Source organism: Macrosteles quadrilineatus, unplaced genomic scaffold (assembly GCF_028750875.1).
Source record: "Macrosteles quadrilineatus isolate MER2022 unplaced genomic scaffold, UCM_ALF_1.0 Scaffold_9__3_contigs__length_116548681, whole genome shotgun sequence".
Classification (NCBI taxonomy): Eukaryota; Metazoa; Arthropoda; class Insecta; order Hemiptera; family Cicadellidae; genus Macrosteles; species Macrosteles quadrilineatus.
Genome location: NW_026542602.1, coordinates 111,381,866 through 111,394,961, shown reverse-complemented (window position 1 = coordinate 111,394,961; position 13,096 = coordinate 111,381,866). Strand labels below are relative to the sequence as shown.

The following is a 13,096-nucleotide window of genomic DNA, read 5'->3' as shown; positions in this document are numbered from 1 at the left end:
TAATTTGATTCATAACGTCCACAGTTTATTTATTTGTTCCATTTATATAGTTTCTCTAACTTGTTAAAACTCACATGGTCACGGAGTGAATTCCTAAGTGTTATATTGTAAATAAACCAATACACTCACGTTAGGGATTGAAGTTTGCTATAGAGATCGAGACTTATAACGTCTCAATCTCCCCTATCGAAGAAATACACAAAGTTTATCAGACGAGACACATAGTTTCTCTAAGGAAGAATGGTTACATTTCATATCAAAATTTAAAAAAAATATTGTTAATAACTGTATGTGAGAAGTAACATTAAAATCGTCCCGGACTCCCCACCTGTTCAATACGAAACACTTTCCACAATCAGGGTCACCACGAACGGGATCAAGCGATGGCACGGGAGTCCCCTAATCAAAACCAGACAAATTCCTGGCCGGGGCAGTGACCTGGACTAGGCGGCTCAGCTCCATAATTAAAAGAAATCCAAATGTAGTGAGGCGGCAGCGCGGCTACTCGGCTGTTATTAATACTGGCCAACTGTTATTTATGTGACCGGTCCAAGCGACCTTTCTTCACACAGCAAACTATTTTCCCCATTGGCAAACGATTCGATGATAATTGTTTGTACTCCGATGAGTGAATTTGATTACTTCCTAATCTATATGACCTTTGTAACACGGAATTGTACAAAGAAATTTCAGAACAATAAAGTTTCAAGTGTTGTCTCCGAGATAGACATGGGTGAAGTAAAGGGTAAATTTTGAATCAGCAAAACCCCAAATTGTAATCAAGATAATCTTGACACAATCATGAGAGATGGGCTGGGAACATCTCAACAGTCGGCGAGACCGCGAGTTGATAATCACTGAGATCAGCGGAGGAATCGTCACGTTCGATATTAGAGTCTGCAGCAGAAACATCTTGCGGAGGCTACACCGCTTACTTCCTCTTATACTTCACAGTGCGAATGACAGCAGTTCATTTATAGATATCTTACAGGGCCTCCTAAAGACTTATATTGCACATCAAGAATGTCAAAACATCTTTCTACATCTACAGTGCCAAGGCAACGACATCAGTGTATTGACAAACATGTTGAAGATACCCTACCCTAGAGGATCGAAACCTCTTTTACAGGGCACCATCATTCTATAATCATTTTTAACGAACTTAAGATGAGGTTCAAGAGGAAATCGCCCTAGCCACAGGGAAATCAAACCTTATAAAGTATTTAACCCCACCTGTATCGTTTACCACTAATTTCAATTTTAACACCCTCAGCACTTCAAGAAAGCCATTTCATCATATTTGTTGCACATCGGTAAGACTAAGTTTGCAATAATAAGGGCATTCATTGTTGCAAATATTATTTTTCGTGTGTTTTAACACTGATATAGCGTTTTGGACTTTGGACTTTGGACTTTGATTTTCGTAACTTACTTCTTTGTCTATTGTCCTGCGTAAATAATTTACTTTCGTCTTCACAGATGTTTATGAAATTCCTTAACTTGCAATTGCCCTGAAGTACAAACAAGTTGAACCAAAACAGACAAGATTTATGAAAACGACCTCATTACATCTCATGCTATTCAAACCCAAACCCATCCATCTTCTCTCTGTTGATTGAACATATATGAACAAAGACCTGAAAAATAACTCGTGTGCGTAGCCGGGGGGAGTCGTCAGGACGCGGTTTGACGCCGGCGGGAGTCATCATGATGCGGTTTGATGCCAGCGGGAGTCATCAGTGACTGTGCAATACGACCACGACACAGAGGCAATTTGCGGTCGACATTACCGACACCTCTGCTGCAAATGATACTACATTCCTACCTGCAGACCAGATCTGTTCGGGACATCGCGAATGGTCTTTAGTCTGGTGGTGATGAAATACAAACAAAAGTTCAAACTATACCGAGTTTGCTCAGGCAGTGCGATTGGAGCTTGACCCTACAGTAGAATCCCTCTATCCTGGACCGAGACTAGTCCGGATAATGTGTTTTCCGGTTAAACCGACGTTCCTTCAAACTCGTGTGAATCACTCGAAAACCAAACAAAATATGTTACCTACCTAAATTTCGAAGAGCGTTGTATTCACACGACGTGACTAGTCCCAAATCTTTCCCAGTAGAAAAGTCGTTTCAGTACGACCCACTTCCTGCCGATCTAGTCCGGTTTAACCAATGTGATCATAAAAATTGTCCAGTCAAAGAGATGTCAGTTCTGCCGAGTTTTGTCCGGTAAACCGATGTCCGGTTGAAAGGTAACCGGATAAGAGGGAGTCTACTGTACCTATGAGGGACTCACGCACGCACACTCAATGGTTTGTCCTATATCTTGCATCTGTGTATGTGTGTAAGGCCTGCATAAATGTGAGTAGAACCGAACCTTCATTTGGCCGCACTCCATAAACAAACAGAGTTTTAGTGATACTAAATAGGATAGTTTGCAGTAATGTTTGGCACGGATATTGGTGATGTTTTCTCATGCATTAAGCCATCTGACAAAGCATCGGACTGGATGTTGCTGAATGTAAATTGAAATCTTATCTGACTGACTTTGCAGGGTGAAATAAGATGAACTTGGACAAAGACAACTCCTCTTTTATGGTTGTTTCTAATTTATGAAAATGAATAATGATTTACATTCCCAAATACTCAAGGGTGAAACTATGCGAGACGCCAAAGCCATGTACAGCACTGACAAAATAACTGTGTTAAGAGATTGCTGAATATTTAATTTGAGTCTGTTGACTTCGCTTAGTGATACAACATGAACGATGAACTTGACCAAAGACAAATACTTTTTTACGGCAGTTCATAATTTGTTAAGACGAATACCTATTTTCAGTCCCAAAAACTATGTGAAACTCCAGAAGGAAATTACTCGAAGAGAATCCATGATGGGCGAGGGCGAGGGCGAAGGCGCTTGGGCGTGCGTGCGTGTTGGCAATTACAGCGATATCTTCAGCTAATGACTGACCGGCCATGGGAATCGGAAGCCGTTCTCATAATTATGACAGCAGCGCTATCTGCTAAATATCCGGCGTAACTGACACTTGATACGATAAAAACACACCTTACACGAGTTTGGAATTTAGCGCATTTAAATATAAAAACTGGTCAAAAGGAAATCCCAAAGTGTTGCGTCCATTTGTCAAGAGCGGCTGCAGCATAGCATATCGGTAAGCGGATAAAGATTTGCATTTAACAATTCTTCAGCGTTAAATTCTTGCTTGAAGAGTTTAGATTGATAAAATGGTATAGCCTACGACTTTTCAAGACACCTCTGGAACAACGTTCTGGAAATTTTAGCCATCGTTCGGTTTCAGTTTATGTTCAATCAAAGAAAATCGTGGGTTTAGTTCAACCTAGACCAAAACAGGGTCTATAAGTAACGAAATAGATTAAGCAAACGCATTAATGATGAATATAGACTATATCAGTGATATAACGCACCAATTGTAGTAACCGTCTATGAAAAATATAATAAGTATTCTGTTTCCTCAGAAGACCACTGTATCGGTAGCCGAGTGGTTATGTAATAGTGCCAACCTTCAAATATGAATAATGCTAGGATAATGCTGAATAATAATAATAATAATAATAATAATAATAATAATAATAATAATAATAATAATAATGATGATGATGATGATGATGATGATGATGATGATGATGATGATAATAATCATAATAATTATAATAATAATAATGCTGAATAATCTGAATTCAAAGCGGGGCGATTCTATAGTCCAAGGTGCCTTTTTTGTAATGGGCTGTCAAAAAAGATACTACCATCTATGTTTTATCTATGGTACTAAATAACAAAAGAACAACGCTCCTCAATATCCAGAAATCCAGCACTGTGTCTCTAAACTGCATGAAAAACCATCCAGTGGATATATACATCTCAGGGTTATATCTTGCCTTTAAACATGTATAAAATACCATATGACGTTTTTTTACACAAACATTGACGTTGCTATGAACAACGTTTGAAGATTACTTGTGACTTTTGCGACGAAATGATTCATTGTACCTAGTGAGTAAAATCCAGAGCGACAAATATTTGGAAACGAAAAATTTTAAAACGCGGAAACGTTGATCTGAGGGGTCGGCGCGGCGGGCTCCGACCATTGAGGAGAACTGCTATCTTTGGGCAACTGTCAGGCAAAAACGGGGCTCGAGACGTCCCAACGACCTTGCTCACCTCCAAAAAACAGACCCGTCAGACAAAGGTTTCATTGTAAATTCTTTTCTCAGAATTAAAAAGAAAGGAGAAGGAATTAAGCTATATGACGCGGACCGGAGCCCATTATAAAGTGCACCAAATTCTGCAAGACGAGTTTCTGTGGTCAGACACCTCCAGACGACCTTCCGTCGCCCGTGAAGTCTTCTGTTAGTACCGGAGGTGATTCTTATGACGGAAATACAAAGATCTCCCAACAGTCACTGTGTTTACGACAGTATGTGCAGCAATAGGGTTTATTTAATGATTGTATGATGAAAGAATAAGGCTACAAGAAAATTAATGTATAATGAGAATACCTAATCGGGGAAACAGAATGTCATTAATGTTAGAAATACCATACCAACAATTGATCACAAAAGAGTTCATGATTCCCACCTTACTGAAGGTACAAAGAGTTGACGACGTAACCAGATGTTCATCAAGGTTAGACTAACGAACCAATGATCGATTAGATAAGAGTTTTATAATGACGATATATGGTGGGAATTACCATAGTTAAAAGGAGTATAGACTTCTTTTAATCTATGGAATTACTAAATAATGGTTGCACTGACAAGTGTTTTCAACTGACAATCAAGCTCACCGTTCCCTGTTTGGAACTGAGCACTGCTGTCGTCGATCATTGGGCTACTAATAAATGGTCCAGTCTAAAGAAAATTCTGGTTTTTGTCAGAACTTTGACGAACCATCTATTTACATTCTACATCTTACATTGATGTTAAAAATACACAGATAAAACGATGGTCATCACACTCCATTCACTGAATACATAGGCCTAATATTGTAAAACGCTCTTTGATGTTAAAGTACATCTTATGATAGTTTGTATAAACATAGTTAGAAGTACCTGTCATTTTCCCAACTGTCACTCACTTAGTCCCTATCGTAGAAGACGACACCTGATCTAGAGTCCCACAGTACACTCATTGCAAATTTCGTCAAACTCAAACGGACACTCAACACAACTTCTCAAAATCACAATATTGGAAGTCTCGGCAAAACTGAACCCGCCTTGTTACGCAGCCTGCCGCGAGAAAACTGCATCTTCGCGTTCGCGGTCTCGTCACAACTGTCTAGAGCTTCGGCTAAATACGTCTGCTATGTAAATGCTACATACTACCCGAAGGCTGATCTACTTTCCCTCTACTTAAGAGCAGAATGGTTCTAGCATTCGCTTGATACATATTCATCGTTTTACTAAATCATTCAGTGGTGTGCGATGTTTTATGAGCGGTTGAACCCTTAAAAGATCATCATCGCTAAGTACCTTCACTCGCCGTTTTACCACTTCGTTATGCAACCTATTTATCGTGGCTGGCTGGGTACACTCCAACAAGTAAAAGTTAATGTTAAACTATGTGTAAAGGCCTACTTGAGTGAAAAAAGTGGTGGGAGTGGTTTCAATGGTTATAACTGTTTGCTTAAATATGTTAAATGTGAGTGATTGAAGCATTAGTTTCGTATACCTGTGGCTCTGGCTTGATTTGTGATTGCTCACTTATCCCATTACTCACAAGGTCTTTCTACTTACTTCGCCAGACATAAAGACATTAGTCAGTGACCTTCTGACTGAAACGTTTGTGGTAGCAGAAACATGTGCAAAGATTCGTGAAAACCAAAGTAAACCTTATTTAACCGTAGAGGTAATACGACACTTAAAAAAATAAACAAAAACGAGGTGTTAGCCCGTCCTACGTACGGGAATTCAGTATATAGTCAGTTAAAACCGTGTACAATTCACATCAGCTAGTTTACACAAATAAAGGCAAAGTTTCTTGCAGTTTTAATGTGAAAAATCATCTTGTAAACAAATGTTGTGTGACCAAATATGTTTTTATTCCATCTTAGGCCTATACGATATGCATTTTAAATCCGATAATTTTACAATAAAACAGCAATTCTGCAATTTTTACGATGTGAAAAGCGTTGAAGTGAGATTTGCAGCCGATTCGCACAGACGCACTCTGATTAAGTAGCCTACGGGTAGAGAGAAATAGTCAATTGAGAAATGTATAGACCTAGTCAACGATACCACCTTCCATAGCATACCTGCCTCTTCCATAATTATTACCACCAAAATACAAACTACTATACAAAATTTCCAGTAGGTCTGAATAGAAACGACCTAAAATAAAACGATAATATCTAATAAAATTCACAGTACACATAATTTAACTTCGGTGTCCATGTTCAATGTGTTAAACATTGTCAATGTTTATTATCCATACCGTTATCAGTTCTATCCTTGATATTTACCCACCCTCATTGAATAAACGTACATCGTAATTTCCCATATTAGTTAATTTAAACTACAATATATTCATAGTTGAAATAAAAGTGATATTTTCACGTTTGGGGGCGCTGATATAGGCGCCCCTAAACGTAACCACAACTGAACACGATTTCATAAAAGGATGGTTTGTCTAATTGCAGTATCCTAGGTCAATGTTGACGTTGTGTTCAATCTATGTCATCCATCTGTTTATCTTTGTATAAAACCCGGCTGATGTTGTGGTGGTAATTTAAAATCGTGATTCCTGATTATTCTTGATCTTCTTTTTATGACATCAATATTTACGGGCCTGATCCAAACAAAGTTAAAGCAGACAAACATTAATTGTAAACAAAAAGCTACCATTAAGAATTAAGACATGTAAACATTGTTATTTTTCTAATCTTTTCTTCAAAAGTGGAGCAGTAAAATAATTTGCATTTATCCTTTACTATTGAGACTCGTGTACAGAGCCTCGATTTGTACTGTGATTTAATTAATTTTGGCCTAAACTATTTTAAACTGTGGTCTAATTATCTCTACTAATCTTACTTATTTCCTATAATCAATGAAAAAATAAGAGTAAATAAAATAACCTCATAGTTCCATAGTTTATATTTAACCAGCTGTTAGTTAAAACAAATTATATTGCTCTAAAATAAATCGAAGATTACAAAGATTGTTTTAAAAAATAATTTGATCATCCTAGTATTTTACTATGTATATTTAATTAATCTGTCATCCTCTTACAGAAGAATTGAACGTATCAATGATTAGCATTACACATAGTATAAATAAGTCAACCCTAAGTATGTCTTTACATTTTTATCCAAATGCTGAATTTGTGACACAAAAGCTGAATGTTTACAGCTGTTATGTTAAGAAAATTATTTTATGCCAAAAGCTAGCTTAGAATCTTAGCGTCGGCTGCTAGACTTTTTAAAAATTAAAACTTAATTTCTAAAAAACTGGGACCCTAAACTAAAATTATGGCTTCGACATTCCCTAGTTATCAAAATTATCTTTCTTTCAGCACAAAAATCATGAAAATCCGTCGAGTGGTTGATTCAGAATCGTGAATAAAAAAAACACTGATTCGTTTTAATATTATAGATTACTCTCACAATTAATTTATGACGTATTTATTACGACATACTGCAATATACATGTAACTATCAATTTTAATGTTTTACATGTTGGTTTAACTATTTCGAGTATTGTGATTGAAAATTATAAATCATACGAAACCTTTCTAGGGATTCATCATCGACTTAAGAAGAAAAAGAACCTTACATATTACTCTTTATGGGTACCTTGGAGGCTCCACACTTGCTTGAAGGGAGATAGATGACATTTTAATCAATTATTGTGTGAGGGGCTTTTATAAATATAGCATTATTCTCTCAATATACTAAAATATAAAATATGTTATAAATTGAATTTAAGTGAAGATAATTACCAGAGGGTTATTCTATTTTATAAAAAAAACATTCTCCATACAAACTGACTGTTTTGTAATGTTACTTTAAAGAACTTTTCTCACTTAGTCTTCAAATTAAATTCACGGTTTGAATATCACTTTTCTCCTCAAAAGTGGCACGGCAAGAGCCTTACAGGGGTTGAGGGACTCCACCACGAGTATTCTTTGGGATCTCCATGATCAATTCGAAAATACAGCTTTCCTATACCAGTACCATATTTATTTATTACAAAGTATTGTGTTATAATCCTTCATCAGTGTAATATTCTCTTATTACTCGTAGTAAGAACACAGCCACGCTAGCACGAGTCTCCTGAGTCTTCGTGTGTGGCCTCCTCAGCTATATACCTTGCCCATATTGCCGTGGGATAAGCAAATGAGGAAGTTGCGAGATACTTTGGTGGGATCGATCTTATCTGCATAAACCACTGTTATTTTCTTTTCATCTAGCCGATGACATCACTACCCTCATTCAAATGACCGAGGCTATTGTTTGGCCCGGACGATTCATTTTGGGAGCTTGACCCCTGGATAATGTTATTCGCGCATAAACCAAATTCCACAGGCTTCCAAAAAACAGTTATCATTAGTGTTCAGTACGCAACGCAATATGTCAGAGGTTCTATAAATATTTTTATTCTAAAACGAAAATCGTAAGAAAACTTGCTATAAAAGATCTTCTAAATCTATCTAAATGGTATCAAAGAATCCTTATAATGGAAGCTGAACACCTGGTAAACGAGATTCGGTTCAGAAGTTTCAGTAGTTTAGTTATAAAGGAGCTAAACCGATCAAAGTTGAGTCCTTATTGAGGAAACAACACAAAGTCACAAGGAAATAAAAATGTGCCTGTAATTTGAATAGGCTGAATAAAAATGTGGTAGTATACAGCTCTTCTGTACGAACTTAACTCCGAGAAGAAAGACACATGCATCCTAGAAACCATAGGTGTAAGAGGCCATAAAACTTGCTACACTGGAAACAATGCCTCCTTGTACACACAGGCTCGCAATACAAACTAACTGTAAACCTCGCTGCAGCCTCTCGGTGGCCACATGTAACACCTTGAAGACCACCGGAAGGTTCATCGCACTGTGTCGTGATGGTGAATTAATAAGCGCGTGTACGCGAGATCGCATCGTGTTAAGGCGTAGATGTCATTTGGAGCAATTATCCTGATTATAAAGCAAGTGACCGCGCTGCGCAGACAGCGTCTCTTCTCCACTTCGGACATCTTCGATGATGCGACGTCGTGCAAGAAAAACATTATCTCTTTGTTTGAACCTCCTTGATGAATATTCACTCACCAAGCTGCCTGTTTGAGTAAGTTCAATGATTCAACCATTATTCACACGACTTAACCAGTTCCTTGTTCTCTCCTCCCGCACCTGTTGTCCCTTGAGGATCATGAACAGTTTACTCCAAAATATCTAGCGAATCACTTTATGATGATGATGATGATGATAATCATTATCTTCTCGTGACCGTCGTCCCTCCAGAGTGTCACCTTGAACCCCCCCCCCTTCCTTCCACTCTAGGCTGATTGCTTTATTCTTCTTCTTTTTGTCGGCGATCCGTTCCAGTGGCGCGACTCGTTTGGATGATTTATTGAACTACATTTGCATTGGCTTATTTGGATGTAGGAAATAATCCATCATCGCGTTTGAATTAGTCGTTTTAATTTCTTCCCTGATAAACACGAAGGGTCAACGCTTGATCACGTGGAGGATTGAAGTTAAGTGAAAAATATCTGCCACATCAGTGTGAAAGGACGTCGCCTTGAGGAGTTATTATATGGCACCTTTGACTGATAATACAGCAGTATCTTCAGTATCGAATAGTCAATGGTATTAATTTATTAGGCTTTGACTCAAAGAAATTACTATGTTAAGTTACTAAAGAGACTATGGTAAGATTGGCATAAATCTAGCTACTACTGGTCCATCCTTTAAATACGAAATACACGTCTTTCAGGAAATATGAACTTCAAATTATTCATCCCAAATCATCCCAGAACACCACGTTTTACTGTATATCACGTACAGATTAAAAACCGTTAACGTTTCGAACTTATTGCTAAAAACCAAACTGAATCTTACGTCGAAATGACATATCAACAAAACAACTCCTTGTACCGCCAAAACAATATATGAACCCTATAACACCATCCCACCTACAGGCGTGACAAGCATATTGTGTGTGTGTGGGACGTTAGTATACGTGTTGCACAATACATGGACAAAGTCGGCGAATGTTTTTACTCTGTGGAGAACGTGTGAGCAGAGCATGACTTACTCTATGGAAAGCAGAGTTGCGTCACAGACGTACACGACCGACCGACTTGGGCAACACACGACTATAACTCGCTTGTAATTGGCGCTTTGTTAATCAGCTGAGCAGTGAGTTAAAGCGATCGGCTGCTCTGACCTTTCAACTCGCTCTCACAGCGGCCAGACGATGTATGGATCTGCTGCGATGCTTTCTCCCAAGCTCATAAATGGGCTTCTGAACTGGGCGCTTGCCAGCCAAGCGGCGCAGACTCAGGAGTAGGAAATGATTCTGCCATTTCACAGTTAGAGCTTGAGGTTGTTGGAAGCATACTTTGTTGCGCTACATTGTTCAACAAAATACAACACGAAATGTATTGTGTTTATCATATTTATGGCCAGATTAGGGTCTTTGAGCGTGCACTTGACATCCATGTACGTATGTAGACGGGTTGTATGCAGTAAGGGTTTTCTTGAACAGACAATTGTAATGGTCTCATAACCTGACGATACATTAAACAAGGAGTCTTCGATTGGAGCCAAAATGAAGTGTAGTCTGATCTCCAGTCCGTGATTTAGAAAGGCACGGACTGGAGATCCTTAGGAGCCTTAGTAAGGGCAGGCTAAAATTTTAGAATTGTTGATAATTTCTAGGAGTTTCAACCAGTGTTTAAATGCCATCAATTTAATTTGAATTGCTGATCATAAGGGGTGGTTGAATCTGAAAATTAACTTAATAACATACTTCAATTCAAGAACAAGATGTTCAGTTCAGATCAACCTTTTCTTTATACCGAGTTCACCTATTTAGGATCATGACCCTAGAGAGTTTTCAATCAAAAGCAAAATAATTTAGTATATTTCCACTTCAGTAGCCAAAAGTCAAAGATACTTTGCACCCAATATCGCTAAGGAAACAGCTAAATAGTTAATTTTTAAATGCTCCAAGTTCTAAGTGATGGGAGCATAACATATTGAGTGCATACAAATCAGTAATCGAGAGGTGACTTTAACGCTCGGGTTAACTGAGTGCGTGTATCTTAGAAAAACTAAACGGTACTAAGTTCTTAGGCAATGCCTCCATTGCCTACATGGTCCTGTTCTATGCATTTTGACATCTGCAGGATTGTTGAAGAACGTGTACGGTAACCTTATTGTCCAAGCGTGATCAAATTCTTCTCTCTCAATTTTCTTTTTAATTGAGTATTTTTGCGGCCAAAAAGGAAGTATGCAGGCCTACGCAAACCTCGATTGGTGTAGTATGAGATATTCTATCACAAAGCTTTTACATAATATTCCTTAAACCAACATTATTGTATATTATAGTATTTAATAAGATACAGATACTGGTACCATGGCAATGCCATTTAAAACAATAACATTCAGTTAATATAATAATAACATTCTGTTTTTATTAACTATACAGTAATCGATGGGCCTCCTACTATTCAGACAAATTATACAACTTTGTCTTAATTAGTTCTTTGACTAATAAAATTTTGTCTGTTACTCTTCTGTAGTCTACTCTTCTTCTAGTCTTATAGTTAATGTATAAAGATATTTTATTCACGTAAAATGTATTTTTTAGTAACAAGGCACGATTTCCTGTAAGTTAAAGCGTTTGTCTATTAACACTGGATTGCCTTACATAAATTAATAGACCCTACAGTATCACAATTTTAAGGGAAAGAACATGTTTAACAGGTGACAACCCCCCCCCCTCTCAGCAGATAAACATTTCCTCGTGTTCAATCCAAACTGGTCAAGACAACCGGGCCTTCTACACCTTACTTTAAAACATTATGGCTTTCAACTTGTAACATGTAGACTTTTTCCATTGCCCCTGAATTGCTTTAGTATGGTAAGACAATCAATCATCGCATCGTGTATAAGCCAGCTTTATTCCTCTATATTCTACAAATCGGAAACATCTGAGCTCATATATTGTAATGTGTACGTTTGATTAGGTAATACATTGTCACCAATCAACGGTCATCAGACTTAATGAACTCCAAACATCCACTCACGATAAAAGTGCTATACTAACAGAACCACGATATTGGGTTGGTTAACATGTGCACCGTTTCAGCTACACTCTACCACGATAAGATTTCGGATCTTACCTTGTAATTTCTTCTCCGTCTCCCAAAATTTCTGCAGTTCGGTGAAGTACTTGTCCAGTATAAAAACTTTGGAAAGTCCAAGAGTGGCCATGCTACTTCTGTCACATGTCTCTCAGTCGCACTTGACACTCACACGAGTCCGCGGCACAAACACTGTAGACTCATACAGCACGGACGACACCGACACCGAGTAGGCGCATGCGCGCTGAAGTTCCGACTCCAACTGAACTACGCAGGCGCACCGACGATCTCTCGGGAACGAGTCGCGGCATCAAGTGAATCACCCTGGAGAGCCGGTACACGATATGGCCAACTACATTGAGGAACGAGAAGTTATGAAAGATATTTCATTACTCGTTTTCTGGTAATACAACCAAACTGTAAAGCACAAATAAAATATCGAAATATATTATTTTAAAAATAAGGGAAATATTTCACCAACACAGTGCACACCTTACCAACATTTAACACACAATAAAACATACTTAAATTTTGTGTAATATAAGAGGTGCACTACAGGTACAACATCTGTCTGTGTGTAGCCTATGTGTTTTCTTGCATGGAATAACACATATAATTCAAGAACTATAATGCAGTAACGATAACGCAGCAATGGTTGTGTTTAAATGTTTACATTTGTTCTTAGTCTATCAGTTGCCAATACAACATTATATTGTAAAAATATACTAAGCTTAAAATGTTTCAAGA

At 37.9% G+C, this 13,096-nt stretch overlaps 1 protein-coding gene across 1 annotated transcript in view; it reads right to left on the bottom strand.

Moving 5' to 3' along the window:
* Nucleotides 1–12,528, bottom strand: part of LOC129003734 (unconventional myosin-IXb-like) — a 64,216-nt gene extending 51,688 nt beyond the window's left edge. Inside the window, exon 1 of the mRNA XM_054432029.1 lies at nt 12,389–12,528. Within this exon, the coding sequence (XP_054288004.1) occupies nt 12,389–12,479 (91 nt within the window). The 5' untranslated portion in view covers nt 12,480–12,528. The remainder of the gene's footprint in view (nt 1–12,388) is intronic.
* Between the last annotated feature and the right edge of the window lie 568 nt (nt 12,529–13,096).